Source organism: Onthophagus taurus, chromosome 6 (genome assembly GCF_036711975.1).
Source record: "Onthophagus taurus isolate NC chromosome 6, IU_Otau_3.0, whole genome shotgun sequence".
NCBI classification, from domain to species: domain Eukaryota; kingdom Metazoa; phylum Arthropoda; class Insecta; order Coleoptera; family Scarabaeidae; genus Onthophagus; species Onthophagus taurus.
Window position 1 is genome coordinate 66153 of NC_091971.1, and position 15785 is coordinate 81937.

The window sequence follows — 15785 nt, forward strand, 5'->3', positions numbered from 1 at the left end:
CTATTTTACCTTGTACATACACGGATATTGTTTTATTTTTTAATTGAAAATTAATTTTAATTAATAAAAGTAAACAAGGCGCAAATGATTACCAAATAGAAACCAACCCAATAATCACTATAATAAAATATTTCAGTGGTAATTAATTTTGACGTTAGAACAGATTATTAAAATCAAACAATTCGTTTCAGTTCAAAAGTTCAGAAAAACTTTTTAGTCATAAAGGTGTTTTAAGTGTCTATTTTAACATAAATAGATAGAAAATTAAAAATCCTTTAAAATGAACCCAAACTCGACCTATTTACATATGTCCAACCGTTATCGAGATATCTTAATTTTTAGCAAAACTAAATGGCAATTATTTGACATTTGATAGTTTATAGCCTAACTTTTTTAACTCAAATATATCATGTTCAGTATCAAATTAAAGAATTTTTAATTCTTATTGAGATCATTTCAATCTTTATCAAAAAATTACTTTCTCCTTTAAACAGTTACTCCATCCATCTAGTGGGAACCACCCAAACTAAATCGTAATTTTGACATTTCAAAACTACCAGTTGCATTCCTTCACAAGAAATAATCAATTTTTAAGGGAAAATTTTGATTAAACAATGATATCCTCAACAGAATATGTTTTTGAATATTATATCAACTTTGTATTTAAAAAAAAGAGATTTAAGTTTCCACGAAATGGTTTTTCCATCGTAAATTAATTATAATTGAAAATATAACCCAACTTTATGTCATTTTCTTTACCTTTAATTTTTTTCTCTAATTTTTTAGGTGTTATAAATTTATTAGCAGTGAACTACAAATAAGAAATAAAAAAATAACTAACCAATTTTCTGTTCAGATTACAAGTCGTTTGTTTAATTTGCGGTGGCAAAAATGAGATAAAACTTTTTTTGGAATCACAAATTATTTACAACTGTTTTTTAAGTTGTATAACTTCGTAATGACTCGACAAACACAATTTTACACTTAAACCAGACCTTTAGACCCTCGCGTATTACATTATCAATAGAAACTCGTATTTTAAATTTAGTTATCATTTGACAAAACCGACGATTGTTGCAAGCCGTATTTATAGTTGTATGAATTGGGAAGAAATTAAAATTAAAGTCCCTTGGGGATTCGTAGCAGGTTTGTTAGTTATTTAATTAAAAGAAATATTTTCAGTATTCATTTTTTCAGCAAAATCATGGGGTGATTCAAACAATTTCCCCATAATCTTAATTCATGGCTTAAACGACAACGCTGGATCATTTGATACATTAATCCCTCTCCTCCCGCAACGTTTCAATTATATTTGTATTGATTTACCAGGTCATGGGCTTTCCTCTCATTTTCCAAGAACCCTCCCCATAGAATACACCCATTTATTGATGACTTTGCAAATAATCTTAGACGAATTGAAACAAGATAAATATATTTTAATCGGACATGGAATTTCTGCAACTTTATTACCTCTGTATGCTCAATTAAAACCAGAAAAAGTTGTAAAAATAGTTTTAATCGATTCAACTTATACTTTTGTTAATCCACCAGGTACATATTTAACGAGAATTGAAGAAGCAAACGCTTTATTAATGAAATATATTAATTTTAAACCTGAAAATCGAAAGTCTTATACTTATAAAGAAGCGGTGAAAAAGGTTATAAGAAGAAGACCTTTGGGGGTTTTAAATTATAAATGTGGTGAGCAATTGGTGAGGAGGATGGTGGAAAAAGTTGGCGAAAAGAAGTATATGTTTACCACCGATGGGAGATATAAAGCTTTGGTTCAACCATCGTTAAGTTTTAATTATGTGACTGAATTATTGGAAAAGAAACCGTTAAAATGTGATATTTTAGTATTGTACACATCGTATACTTTAGATATAAGCACCAAAATTTTTAAATACATGATTCCTTATTTGGATTTATTCAAGGAACATCGAATTATTATCGACGGGGATCATCATATACATCATACGCAACCAGAAAAAGTTTCTAATCATATCGAGAAGTTTTTATTAAATTAATTATATAATTAATTTATATGTAAATGTAAATAAAAACTTCTGTAACTAATTATTTATTTGAATTACTTTTGACATAAAATAAATCACCTGAAGTTAGATTCACTTCATAACACAAAAAAACGTTAAGTAAAAACAATTAAAAACATTTATAAATATAAATAAAAAGAATTTAGTTACATTACCCAATTTCATTTATACTCTTTAATAGTACTTTGTTAATTAATTGTAATTAAAATTATTAAAAAATCCATTTAACGTATTCCTAACATAAAACATAACCTTAAAAAATCAAGATAGGTTAATTGACCTTTGATATTTTAAACTAAAATATTAACGATTTTGTGGAGATAACACTATAATTACGAATATAATGACATAGCAAGTTTTAATTTTATTATATAAATCCAGATTTCCTCACAAGTGTACAAAAGAATTGTGAATAACTCAAATGAACACCAAGGAAATTAAAATTCCTGTCCCCTGGGGACACATAGCAGGTAAAAAAAATTATTTTTCATTTAAATAATTTGAATTAAATAATAACAAACACAAATTTTTAGCTAAAACATGGGGAAAAGAAGAAAATCAAACTGTAATATGTGTTCATGGTACTTTAGATAACGCTGGTTCTTTTGATACTTTAATTCCGCATTTACCTCAAAGTTTTTACTATGTGTGTATCGATTTACCCGGACATGGTCTTTCATCGCATTACGAAAAATATTTACCAGTAACTTTTCATAATTTATTGCTTCCTTTGAGGATCGTTTGCGAATATTTAGCAAGGGATACTTATATATTTATGGGACATAGTTTAGGAGCAAGATTATTAGTAACACACTGCCAATTATTTCAACAGCAAACATCAAAATTAATTTTAATAGATTCTACGTACACTCTTCCAAAACCTCCCGTTATTTATTTGATGTCGTTAGAAGACACTTATAATAATCTAATGAAAAGTTTAGACTTTAAACCGGAAGATAAACCTTCAATGACTTATGCTGAAGCTGTAACAAAAGTTAAAGAAAGCAGATTTAGTGGTACCTTAACATACGAGACAGCAGAACACATTACGAGGAGAATGGTTGAAAAAAATGGTGATAAATATCAATTTACTTATGATCCTCGATTAAAAACTATTCTCGAACCACCTGTTGATATGAAATATATCGAAGAATTATTAAAACTGTGTCCATTACAGTGTCCCGTAATTGTACTTGCTATGAAGGACACTGTGGAAGCTTTCGAGAAATATGAATTTTCTCATAATTATATGAATGTTATTCCTGACTCGGAAGTTCATGTTATTGACGGTCATCATCATTATCATCATACAAATCCAGAAAGTGTGGCTATGTTTATATCTAAGTTTTTATTAGATCAATCAAAATTGTAAATGAATAATAATAAAATAATAATTAATTTTTGACGATTTTAGTGACAAGGAAAAATTTTTTTCATTGAACTGTTTAGATTGTCAGATTATTTGTCAAAATTTTGTTCGAAAAAACTAAAGAAAGAGCTAATTCTCGTTCCCTCCCGTAAAGAATGAAATTACATTCACCATACAAAACTTTTCTATATTCTTATGGTGTAACGCTTGATGAATAAAACCCCTCCACAAAAAAATTTACGAAAATAACTCAAAAAATGAAGAAGCAATCAAGAAAAAACCGAGTTTTTAAGCCGACCATCCTTGAAGCAGCGTCAAAAAACGATATCAACACGAGAGTCATCATTAATAATTCCTATCAAAAACATACAGAAGGGGAATTTCATCTTAAAGATAAAAGTTACAAATGGGACGATTTTAACGCGAGGATTTCGAATTACATCAACGGATTATTACGGATTGGTAAAAATGGTAGAGAATCTTTTTATAACACTAATTTTTATCCTGTACCATTTTGGTATCAAGAAATGCTCGATGTCTTGTCTATTCACCTAACAGTGAATAATTAAAATAGGATTTTATTGTGCTTTTTTTACGTATATCAATAAAATTACAGTATAAAAGAATTACATTTATCTTAAAATTAAATTGTTTTTATTTTAATTACAGTTTTCTGTTTAACTTATTACAGATAACTATAATAAACATAATTTGACATAAACGGCAATTTGCATTAAATGTCGGACAATAACAAAGACTTGAATTATGTGATATTTACCTCTTAAGAAAATAATATGTGGTTTTTAGTTAATTTTTTACTCTTTCCATTACTATTTTTACATACGTATGTACATTCGTTTCTTAAGGAGTAATTAAACTTAAATTTGCATATTTTATTTAGATTTTCTCTAGGAGTTGAAATGAATGATACTTATAATTGTACGATATTAAGAGAAAACTTTGGGATATCCGTTTCTCAATTTACATTATGTGCAATTTCAAATTCCCATCCTATAAAATTGTGTGAATCTTGTATTGATCAGTACATAAACGTTGGAGAAAGTTACACAAATTTATCGAAGGTACAAGATTTTTTTGTCTAATGTTTAATATTAATAATTTATTGTAGTTTAAAGATGATAAAGATTTTTGTATATCACATTATATCAACTTGGATCGATTAGGCATTGTATCAAATATGTACGAGAATGTTTACAATCTTTGGAATAATGCAAAATGTTACGGTAAGGCTATAACAAGACGAAAATTAGAGATTAATTAAACATTATAAATTTCAGAATGTTACGAAGTAATAAACAGTGTTCTAACCCACAATTTATCTCAAGAAACTATAGAATTTTTAAAACTTTATAACAGGACTCAAAAATGTATTGGAAAATATCCAAAAACGATGTGTGATTTTTGTATGGACCCTTATTTGAAATTAAATAATTATTATTATAGTATAAGTAATGAAAACGATAAAATCGGGATGTGTATGGATATAGTAGATTTGGTGAGCAATTTATAATAAAAAATGATATTTCCTTACAATTGAAACGTTTAAGATGAATACAACACGAACAGAATGGAGTGAAAAATGTTGTAAATACAGAAAACATTCAGAATACGCATTTATTGGTTCTTCCGTTGGAATTATGATCGTTACAATTTTATTTTACGTCCTAACTAAAGTTTTTATTGATAAAAAATCAACAAAAATTGTTACACGTAAGTTTTTCTACTTGAAAGACATGTTTGTAAGTTTTTATTTTAATTTTAGAACATCGTTTTGTTGAATCCTTATCGTCATCGAACAGAAGAGACAATAATTAAACAATTAAGATTTGTAATCTTAAATTTTTGACATACATAATATGTAAAAAAAAAAAAATTTAATTTTATTATCAACTTTATTTCTCAAATTACATTATATTTTCAATTATATTAAAATAAAAATAATATTAATAGATATAAACGAATAAAATTGTACATACATTGCAATAAAAAAATTGACCCTAAATTATCTATGCCTGGCTTTTTTGTTATTACTTTTTTTAGCACTATTATTGTAATTTTTTTGTTTTGCGGACATATCACGATGTGGACTCGATCTATCGATACCGTTTTGAGTTCCATTCGATGTAAAAGTACCCCCTGAATTCGTCGAGTGTTTTCCGGTCATCTTTATGCCAGAATCAATGTGATTAGATGGTGCCAAATTTGTGTCACTTGAATCTTCATTTGTTTGTGATTCGGTATCACTGTGTCTTTCATCTAAATTCAAAGAAAAAATCCCTTTTGATCAAATCAATTTGATAAAAAAAAGAATGTTAGATTTTTTTTAAAGAAATTTATAAAAGAAAAATAATGTACAAAAGCAGTAACCTAACTCTTGACTAGTAATTTTAATACTAATTCATAAATCAGTTGTTTGATTTTAATAAAAATAATCATCTGATAAGAAGTGAAATTCATAACTTGAATTCTTACTTTTGTCGGGATTTACATCTGCTATTCCACTTACAGCCTGAAATGTAATTTATTTTATAAAAAATTAAATTAAGAATTAATTATTTACAGCCATTGAGGTAATAGATGAGTGTGAAAACAATCTCTCGGCTTCTTTAAATTTTCTGTTCCTTTTATCGGCTTTAGAATTTGTAGTTTTGTTGCTCGATAAATAACGGTCCCATCCTCGTATTATATTCCCATATAACTGGGTATCTTCTAAATAGGAACCTTCAAAAGCATAGATTTGTCGTTCTAAATTAGCCAATGTTTCCTGAAAAAATAAATTAAATAACCCGCTTAACATTCTGTAAAAATAAGTATAAAAAAGAATTGGCAGCCCTGATATCCCTCAAATGTTTGACAACAACGTAACCTCAACCAAAAACTAAAACAACGAGATACTTCAAAAAGATTACAACCATTCCCTCGCAACTTTAAGGTTTATTTGAGAAATTCTTTATATCGACTTACAGCTATTTCAGCTTTCCTTTTAACCAATTCGGCGAGTTCTGAGCGCGCATCAACTGTACTCGAATTCTTTGTCGACATCTTTGTTTTTGTTGACAGTCGAGTGATACCAACAAATAAAATTACAAATGTTCCTACTTGGAGAACAATTTTGCTCAAGTGTAAAGGTTATTCAATGTTTTTGATAAGAATAAGCGTTTATGTATTAATGAATGTAGTGCCTCGTGGTTAATCTGGTGGTTCTCTTGATATATTAAAATGTCAAAAAATGCTCTTCTTAGGGTCACCCAGATGAACGCTGGTTTTTTCGATAACGAAATTTATAAGATATTTGGCGAACACGTCCAAGAGATATTAACGTATTTACCGGTAAAGAATAATTATACATAATTTAGTTGCATTTATTTTTGTGTTAAAAACGTCATCTGTTGGCACTTTTTTGAAGTTAATAAATGGCGGGAAATTTAATTCTTGTTTTATTTTTAGCCTGGTTTTTCTGCGAAATTTCAAAATGAATTAAATTTAATTCTGCGTTTAATCATTTTTAATTATTCCATCTTAACATCGGATAGTACATTTGGACAGAAACTTATGTCGGTGAAGTATGATAACTTAACAAAGTTGAAAAGGGGGTTATACATTGTTCCAAGCTTTTTGGAGTATTTCAAAGAAAAATTTGAAGGAAAAATCGAAAATGCTGTTTTAAAAGATTATTTGAATAAATTTATTGCGTTGATACAAATTTTCCGGTTTTTAAACGTTTCTATTTTTTTGCGAAGTGGAATTCGGCCTTTATTGATTGATAGATTATTGTTTTTGGATCAAAGTTATTTAAAGGATCATAATCAAAGGATTTATGATACTCAGTTTATGACCAGAGAATTGTTATGGGATTCTTTTATAGTAAGTTTAGTTTCTTAAAAGATGATTTTTTGGTTATCGTTTGTTCCTCAGGAACTTCTTGTTTACATTTTACCCTTAATTAATTATCACAAATTGAAGAGAACTGTAAAATACTTGAATCCATTTCATAAAAAGCAGAAACATTTTGATATAGAATCAAGGAATTACACTGTTGATACAAAATGTCCTCATTGCGAGGAGTATCCAATTTTACCTTCTCATATGGGGTGTGCCCACGTTTTTTGTTATACTTGTTTAAAGGTGAGTTAAAGATAATAAAGATTTAAAAATAAAGTTCTTTTTTCGCTCTAGGGAAATCAATTGGCTGATAATCAGTACGAGTGTCCAATTTGTGAATATAGTAGTTATAATAGTATGTGTGACAGAATTACTAGTGTTTAATAAATTTTTTGTTTAATACTTTGGGAGTTACGATTTTTTAAACATGAAGAGAAATCAAATATATCAGAAATGGAAGAAAGTTTATTTATTTTAGTTCTTTAGGTCATTGAGGGAAAGAAGAAATAAGTTACAACACACAAGACGATAATCGTAAATTTTCCCTCTATTTCCGGTTTCTCCTGGGCCAATTCTTTAAACTAGTAGTCGCGATCGATATCCAGATGACCGTTTTCTCAATTTCTTTTCCACCGGCTGCGGCTTCGACTTGTTGAGCCCAAATAAAGATCACCGCTGCGAAGAGAATCGAAAACGGCAACAGATGGTTAAGTCAACGAAGAAATTTTAAAATAAAAAATAAATAAAATAGACGCGTGTCTTTGATTAATCTTAAAAAAAACTTGTCTTCTTTTTATTCGAAAGATTTGATTGAAGTATAAAATAACTTTCTATTTGGAATTGTTGGTATAAAAAAAAGCAAGTGTTTAATTTCTAGGATTTCAAAGAGCTTTTTAAAAAAATAATCAAGAGAATGAACTTGAATTTTATGTGGGTTACGAGACCCCAATTTCATTTCTGTGAAAGTAAAAGTCATCTCACGGTCACAAGTAACAGTTGTTGGTCAATTTGAAATGTTCATTCTATTAAGGAGTTAAAACAATATTAAATTAAAAATATTTTATTTATGTTCAACCATTTTCTAATTGATGCAATTAATGATAAAACGTGTATGAGGAAAATAGTTCTTAATATATTTTTTACGGCTTAAATTAATAAAAATGTTTTTTTATCAAGAATTAAAAGTTCGAATTAGTTATGAGTTGACATAAAAATTGGTATTGTCTCTAACAAGTTTGAAAATCTATCAAAACGGCATAAACAATATTTACTTGATTTCTGGGCATATATGAACACGTGAACCTAAAATTGGTCAACATATTGTACTTTGGCTGTAAGCGATCTTGCCGAACTGGCTTGCGATTAAGGCTCTACAATTCCTGAAAGAGTCCTGAAATTATTTATTTATGTAGTAAATCTGAGGCAATAACAAGAAAGAAAGAATTGAGGGATAGGGAGGCGGAAGAGATCAGAGGGGTGAGACAAGAGGGTGAAGTTTGGAAATATATAAACAAAATAAGGAAAGTACGAGAGGAAATAACCAGTGAAATACAAATGACGGAGTGGAGAGATTACTTCAAGGGTCTGCTGGAGGGGGAAGAGGAGAGGCGGGTAGAGGAGGTAGATACAGGAGGACGGAGAGGAGAGGAGATGGCCGGGGAACAAATGGAGGCGGCGTTGGGGGGACTAAAGAGGGGGAAGGCTTCAGGGGAGGACGGTGTCCAGAATGAGGCATGGCTGGAGGCAACGGGAGAAGTGAGGAGAAAGTTGTTGGAAGCGCTGAGCAAAGTTTGGGAAGGGGAAGGGTTTCCGATTGGATGGAGGACGGCGATAATAAGCCCCTTGTACAAGAAGGGAGTGAAGGGAGTAGTGGAAAGTTATAGGGGAATTAGCTTAATGGACTCGGCGTACAAGATATATGCGAAGGTGCTGCTGCAAAGGTTGGAGGAAGAGATGGAAGAGAAAGGGATCTTACCGGACGGACAGGCAGGATTTAGAAAGGGAAGGGGCGCGATAGATAACGTGTACATATTGAAGCACTTGGTGGATAAAGAGCTGGATAAAGGCAGCGTTTGATAAGGTGAATAGAGGGAAGTTATGGGAGGAGATGAGGAGGAGAGGGATTACTGGTGGGACAATAAACAGGGTGAGGGAGATATACGCAGAGACAATAGCTAGGGTTAAGGTGGGGGACGAGTTAACGGATAGGTTCTGGACAACGAGGGGTTTGAGGCAGGGATGTCCACTCAGTCCCGCTCTGTTTGCCTTGTATACCGCAGACATGGAAGACAGATTGACCGGTGGGCAGATGGGAGGTGTGGTTGTAGGGAAGAGGAAGGTGCATTCACTGGCTTACGCGGACGATTTGGTGGTAGTGACGAGAGAGGCGAAGGGGATGAAGGCGATGATGCGGAGTTTGGAGAGTTATTTTAGGGGGAAGGCTCTGGAGGTGAATGTAAGAAAGACAAAGGTTATGAAGTTCTGTAAAGGGGGTAGAAGGAAGAGCGAAGACTGGAGGTGGGAAGGGAAGGAGATAGAGGAGGTGAGGGAGTACACATATTTGGGGTACAAATTTAGAGAGGACAACAAGGAAGGCGCGCATGTGAGGGCAATGGCAAAGAAGGCGAATAAGGTGATGGGGCAGGTCTGGGGGTGGGGAGAGAGATTATTTGGAAGGGATATGGAAAAAAGGAAGATGATATTCGAGTGCTTGATTAGAAGTGTTATGATGTACGGGGCGGAGCTTTAGGGGTGGAAAGAGCAAGGGCTGTTGGAAGGCGTACAGGCCAGGTATTGGAGATGGGTTTTGGGGTTGGCAAAAGAGACGCCGGAGTACATAGTCAGAGAAGAGGTGAAGGTTGATAAGTTAAGAGTGGAGGCGGGTAAAAGGGCGGTACGTTTTGAGGAGAGGGTTGAAGGGAGGTCTCAATGTAAAATTTTGGGGGAGTGCTGGAAAGAGATTAAGGCAGGGAAAGGGGGTTACGGGCAACGAGGGAGGGAGGAATATTTCAGAAGGGTGGGGTACTCAGTGAAAGCGGTAGATGATAGAAGGAGGGAAGGGATTGAGATGTAGAGAGAGCTGGAGAGCAGGGATAGAGATGTACAGAGGCAAGAAAGAAGGGGGCAGATAAGGGAGAGCAGGTACAACCCTAAGTACGAGGAAATAATAACGGAGGGATTGCCGAAGTACCTGTCGGTGGAGGGGGATGAGGAAGGGAAGAGGATGGTGGCAAGATTCAGATGCGGCAATGAGGAGAGAGCGAATAGGTATTGGATGAGAGATGAGGAGAGGGGTTGTAGGCTATGTGGGGGGGAGTGGGAGTCGTTGGAGCACCTACTGAGGGAGTGTGACGAGCTAAGAGAGGAGGTGATCGGCTGGAAGCAGGTGCTGGGGGAGGGGGTAGAGGGAAGAGAATGGATGAGGGAGGTGGTGGCGACAAGGCAGCGTAGGGTGATGCGGGGAGGAGATGGGGAGGGGTAGGATAGGAAATAAAATGTATTGTATTGTAATGTGATATATGTAATTGTAGTATTGCTAAAAATTTAATTGTTTGTGGAATGTATTGCTGATTTGGTAGCAATAAACTTTACTTAATTAACAAGCTGAGATTTTTAAAACTATTCAATATTATTGGATTATCTCGCAGAAAACACCTCATTAGAGATGGATTCAAACCTAATTTTGTAACAGTTATTTATATGATAAGATCATGGAATACCAATCGAAACTGTCAACGATAAAGCGTTTTTCATTCATATTTGAAAAATCGTATTTCAGAAATACATTGAAATATCGTGATGAAGTATCAAGCATTTTAAAGCAAAAATCAATCATTCTTTAATTCCAATAAATCGTGATGTGACGATTTTTTGAATTATGAACTTTAAATATCTATATCCGAAGTACAAATTGAGATATCGCTAAACCAAAAATCATACGTGGTCTTGATGTCACGATTTTTTGAATGAATCCATAATTGAATAGTTGTAGAGATTAGACTTATGGACTTTAAAAGTTTGTATCTGAAGAATAAATTGAGATATCGTGATGAAATAAAAAACATTTTAAAGGAAATTTAATTTAGTTTCTGTAAACTAAGAATCATTCTTTAATTCCAATAAATCTTGTTGTTGCGATCTTTTGAATTAATTCCAATAAACTTTATTTTTATAATCTTATAAATTTCTACGTTACATTAATTGCTAAATAATTTGATTTATAAAGACAAAATAACTTTGGTGATTTCTTCGCGTCCATTAACCAGCTGATGCAAGTCAAATACATACTTAATAATACTTTTTATATGTTTTTGTGTCGTTTCGTGATCGTAATAATCAGTAAAAAGCGTTCGCTTTCCGTCTGACTGATCAAGTATATTGAAAAAAAAACTCAACTAGGTACTTTCATAATCTTAACTACAATGAAAAAATCTGATTCAATTTCGATTAAAAATTGTTTTAAGAAAAGAAATTGTTTGGAATATAATTTAATTGTAAGCGATTGTCTTAAATCTTAAAAGAAATTGTTATTCCACTTTCGATTTTCAATCATTTTTATAAAACACTAAGTCATTACACTTTCATTCCGCTCGGTTGAGTTGCAATTCCATCTAAAGCCACACCCTCTAAATCACCGTCACATCTTTATAACTTCTCTTCTTTAAAGTTGAAAAAGAAGAAAAAAAAATGCAAAGAAGAATCTAGTCCAAAACATTTCGAATTTTACGATGTAAAGTTTTCACTTCTTCCCGGAATGGCGGAGAAAAGACAGAGAGAAAATTTTTTATTTTTACAAGAATATTTTTTTTTAATAGATTTACTTTTGAAACTTTATTGAGTTTTAAAAGATTCGTTTATTGCTTTTTCCGTATATTGATTGATTCAAGAATTCCTCGATTGTGTTGATGAAAAGAAATTAAAAAAATAAATCTTTACGATGATAGTAGGGAGAGAAGAACTTTTTTTTCGAGAAGAAGTTATAAATGTGTGCTAGGATCCGATGCCATCCGCAGTTTGTGAAAGTTGCTTTGGGTTCGTTTGTGAGGTTGTTCTTCGACTTGAACTTGAACTTCGAGAGATGGTTGCAACTAGAAAGGTAAAGCAAAATCGTTTTTATTATTTTCTATTAATCGGATTATTTATAATCTTCAAAAAAGATTTTTTTTTTATTGTTTTGGTTAATTGAATTCAGCTTTCCTTTTTAAGACTTGAATGGATGTTAACATTTTTGGATTTGAAACTAAATACCTAATAGCCGCATTTTTTTACCTTTTGAAGATCTCTGACTTATTTCTAATATGACTTTTTTTGTTGGTCTTAATTAAAAAAAATCTATTTGTTGAACATTAATTTAGACGTTTCGGTGAAAGTTTATTTAAACCGAGATGAGTACTATCTACAGTTATATGAAATTTCATCATCAGATTAGAAAGCAATAAAAATTTCACCCATTTTAATCTAAGTTACCATTTTTACAGTATGAAATCTTGATTAGTTTGGTTATTCTTGCCAAAACAACATTAGGATTACCAATATCTTCTTATGATCACGAATATGGAACCGAACACGATTATGTAAGTTATTTCTAATCCTTTAATAAACTTCTTTTAACATTTCCTCGCAATTTTTAGCACCCAAAAGATTATAGTTTTAGTTACGGTGTAAAAGATGTCCACACGGGCGATGTAAAACATCAATGGGAAAAGAAAGATGGGGACACAGTTCGTGGTCATTATTCTTTAGTTGAACCCGACGGATCTGTGAGAGTTGTTGATTACACAGCAAGTGCAAAACAAGGGTTTAACGCCGTCGTAAAACATGAAGGAACTTCATATCACCCCCATTCAAAGAAAGCTACAAGCCATAAACAGTTTCAAATGACAGATGGTGACTCGAATGGTTACCACATTGAAAAAGCAGCCCCAGCTGGCGAAGAAAAACTCGAAAACGACGATTACTCATCAAAATATCAATACGTTTACGTCCCTCAAGACGAAGCCCATGAAATCAAATACGCGGAAAACGATAATTTGTATGAAAATTTTAAAGATTTTGAGGGTGATGGAAACACTAAGGTTTATGCAACACAAAAAATTAAAGAAGAAAAAAGTCAAGTTAAACTTCCAGTTGATATAAGTATCGTTAAACCAACTGAAAATATCGAAATGGTTGATGTTGCTGTTGTTAAACCGGTTGAAATTGATGTATCTGATGCTTATAATCAAGAGAACCATCAAAACAATAACAAACAAGTTAAAGATGAAGATTTAACTGAAGAGGATTATCAAAAATTTCTAAAAGAATACTATCAAAGCGAAAATGTTAATGAATCGCAACAATTTAATGAAGATGAGTATCAAAAATTTTTAACTGATTACTATAAAAATCCACCACAAGAACAAAACCAACAAAAACCAGTTCAAAATAATCAAAATCAACACAATCTTGTAACCGGATTTCAACCTATGCCTACAAAAGGATCGATACCCAACACGTTTAGAACAAATAAAAGACCGGTATCCACACCGGGTTTAAGGAATTATTCTTCAAGTTATTATAGAGGATCTATTAAAAATGTTGGGCCAATTTTATTCCCCAACGGAAATAGAAACGGTAATGATTTAAAAAGAAATAGCGGAAGATCAAGTAAAAGAGTTGTTGGGAGAAGTTAAAGGGTTTTTTTGGAGGGTTTAATTTATTAATTTTTCGCCATTATTAATACAGGAATTAAAAAAATTAAATGATTTAGCCTTGTTTATAGATATACATATCTGTAAACATATATTATGGATTTAGTGTGAGTATAATTTGGGTTGCATAATTTTGACGTATTTAATTTAAAATTTGAGATTCTTTTAAGACGTTAAAATAAAAACAGTTTGTTTTTATGATTTAATTTACTATTTTATTTTTTTAATGTTTGAATATGAATTTTCAAAAAAATTAATTTTAATTTATTTTAAATTCGATGTAATTTGGGTTGCATCGTTTAATATTTAAATATATTAAAAATTGAATTTGAATTTGTAAATTATCAAGGCATTTCATTAATTTTATTTTTATTAATTAGTTTATTTAATATTTTTATTAAATCAAAAATGACATTAATTATTTGTTTAAACGTCAAAGTAATTTGGGTTGCAGCTCTATTACTAATACAAGTTAAATAAGATTTTTTAAAAATCATGTGTATTTTGAAACTGTGTACCTTTAAATCGTGCAATATTTTTTTTTAATTACTATTATTTAATTTTATCTTTGTTAATTAATTTTAAGCGGATGTTGTTTTTCCATAAATTCCTAAATAAAAAAAGTTAGATAAATTTATATTTTCCTTTGCTCGCATTAATTTAATAAAAAAAAAACCCTTACGAAACTTTCGCCCACTTTAAGAATTAAAGTTATGTCCTCGACGATCGAGTTACTGCTCGTTTCGTTTTCTTAAGGATAGTAAAACGCCCACGCCCAGTATAAAAACGTTACGTAATGTTTCGTGGCGAACGCCCTTTCAAAATAGATGCTTTGATTCGATAAAAACGATCCGGCTCGTACCTGGTTCTTTAAATCGAACTTAAAGATCACTATCGATACGAAAACGAACCTAAAACAGTACACTGTCTCTTAATACTTTCAATTTACATTGCACTTGATTGAATCAAAATCGATATCCAAACAAAAAACGTTAAATCTTTTTTTTAATAGGTATTTCACGTTTAGTATAGTTATTACACAACTTTGTAACAATTTTACAAGTGCAAAACGTTGGTTTCAAAACCATTTCATAACATTCCGGGCTTCGTTCCACTTCCTCTCGAGCGACGACGTTAAGGATAAATCACGTCAATTTCTTTTTTTTCTTTCGCTTGCTTTTCAGTTACCTCCACCACCACTTTACCATTTCGTGCTATAATAGTTGACTTTTTAAAAATGAAACTTTTTAAAAGTTACGCCTCAAAGGTCGTTCTTAAAACGTCCTTGCCGTTGTTCTATCGTTAAGTTGAATCACTCACTTTTTTACGCTTTCTCGGCAAGAACAAACTTCGAAACGGTTTAATTGTTCTAAATCATTTGATGGTTTACTCATTCGAAGGACGTTTTCAATGGGAAATTGAAAAACATCGATCTATTGACATAGTTTTTGAAATAATTTCCTTTTTTTGTTCTCATTTAAACCAATATGTAATTCTTAGAAATTTTACTATTTTTCGTTTGTGTTAAAGTGGGATTTGTGTTAAGGCTGTGATATTATACCAATTACGTTTAATTTTTTTGATTTCAAAGAAGGTTATATGATTCTCGTCCTCTAGTATCCCAGACGGTCAATTTTATTGTGTTAAGATGTGTCTTTAACGGCAGTGTTGTGTTCTTGGCTTTTCTTAAAGATACATCAAAAAATGTTTTTGAATGATTCATATTTTCAGAACTATTCCACGATCTCCTCGAGTCTACATCAAATTCTT

At 31.5% G+C, this 15785-nt stretch overlaps 6 protein-coding genes across 6 annotated transcripts; 5 read left to right on the forward strand and 1 right to left on the reverse strand.

Moving 5' to 3' along the window:
- Positions 1-578: 578 nt before the first annotated feature.
- On the forward strand, positions 579-2076 carry LOC111415703 (serine hydrolase-like protein). Its single transcript, XM_023047522.2, has 2 exons — positions 579-1146; positions 1198-2076. The coding sequence occupies exons 1-2, from the start codon at positions 1098-1100 to the stop codon at positions 2025-2027; spliced, it is 879 nt and encodes a 292-aa protein (XP_022903290.2). The 5' UTR covers positions 579-1097; the 3' UTR covers positions 2028-2076.
- Positions 2077-2291: 215 nt separating this feature from the next.
- LOC111415702 (serine hydrolase-like protein) lies at positions 2292-3459 on the forward strand. The gene is made up of 2 exons (XM_023047521.2): positions 2292-2524; positions 2588-3459. The coding sequence occupies exons 1-2, from the start codon at positions 2476-2478 to the stop codon at positions 3424-3426; spliced, it is 888 nt and encodes a 295-aa protein (XP_022903289.2). The 5' UTR covers positions 2292-2475; the 3' UTR covers positions 3427-3459.
- Positions 3460-4152: 693 nt separating this feature from the next.
- Positions 4153-5446, forward strand: LOC111415691 (osteopetrosis-associated transmembrane protein 1). The gene is made up of 6 exons (XM_023047511.2): positions 4153-4267; positions 4325-4505; positions 4553-4667; positions 4722-4939; positions 4992-5154; positions 5207-5446. The coding sequence occupies exons 1-6, from the start codon at positions 4218-4220 to the stop codon at positions 5257-5259; spliced, it is 780 nt and encodes a 259-aa protein (XP_022903279.2). The 5' UTR covers positions 4153-4217; the 3' UTR covers positions 5260-5446.
- Positions 5318-6493, reverse strand: LOC111415696 (chromatin modification-related protein EAF6/MEAF6). Its single transcript, XM_023047514.2, has 4 exons — positions 6409-6493; positions 6005-6208; positions 5917-5953; positions 5318-5700 (listed from the first exon to the last, which is right to left on the reverse strand). The coding sequence occupies exons 1-4, from the start codon at positions 6484-6486 to the stop codon at positions 5447-5449; spliced, it is 573 nt and encodes a 190-aa protein (XP_022903282.1). The 5' UTR covers positions 6487-6493; the 3' UTR covers positions 5318-5446.
- A 170-nt stretch (positions 6494-6663) lies between these two features.
- LOC111415693 (peroxin 2) lies at positions 6664-7728 on the forward strand. The gene is made up of 4 exons (XM_023047513.2): positions 6664-6774; positions 6892-7308; positions 7360-7569; positions 7621-7728. The coding sequence occupies exons 1-4, from the start codon at positions 6664-6666 to the stop codon at positions 7708-7710; spliced, it is 828 nt and encodes a 275-aa protein (XP_022903281.1). The 3' UTR covers positions 7711-7728.
- Positions 7729-10738: 3010 nt separating this feature from the next.
- On the forward strand, positions 10739-14254 carry LOC111415719 (uncharacterized). The gene is made up of 3 exons (XM_023047537.2): positions 10739-12421; positions 12804-12899; positions 12957-14254. Exons 1-3 carry the CDS (start codon positions 12326-12328, stop codon positions 13995-13997), a joined length of 1233 nt encoding a protein of 410 aa, XP_022903305.2. The 5' UTR covers positions 10739-12325; the 3' UTR covers positions 13998-14254.
- The last annotated feature ends 1531 nt before the right edge of the window (positions 14255-15785 follow it).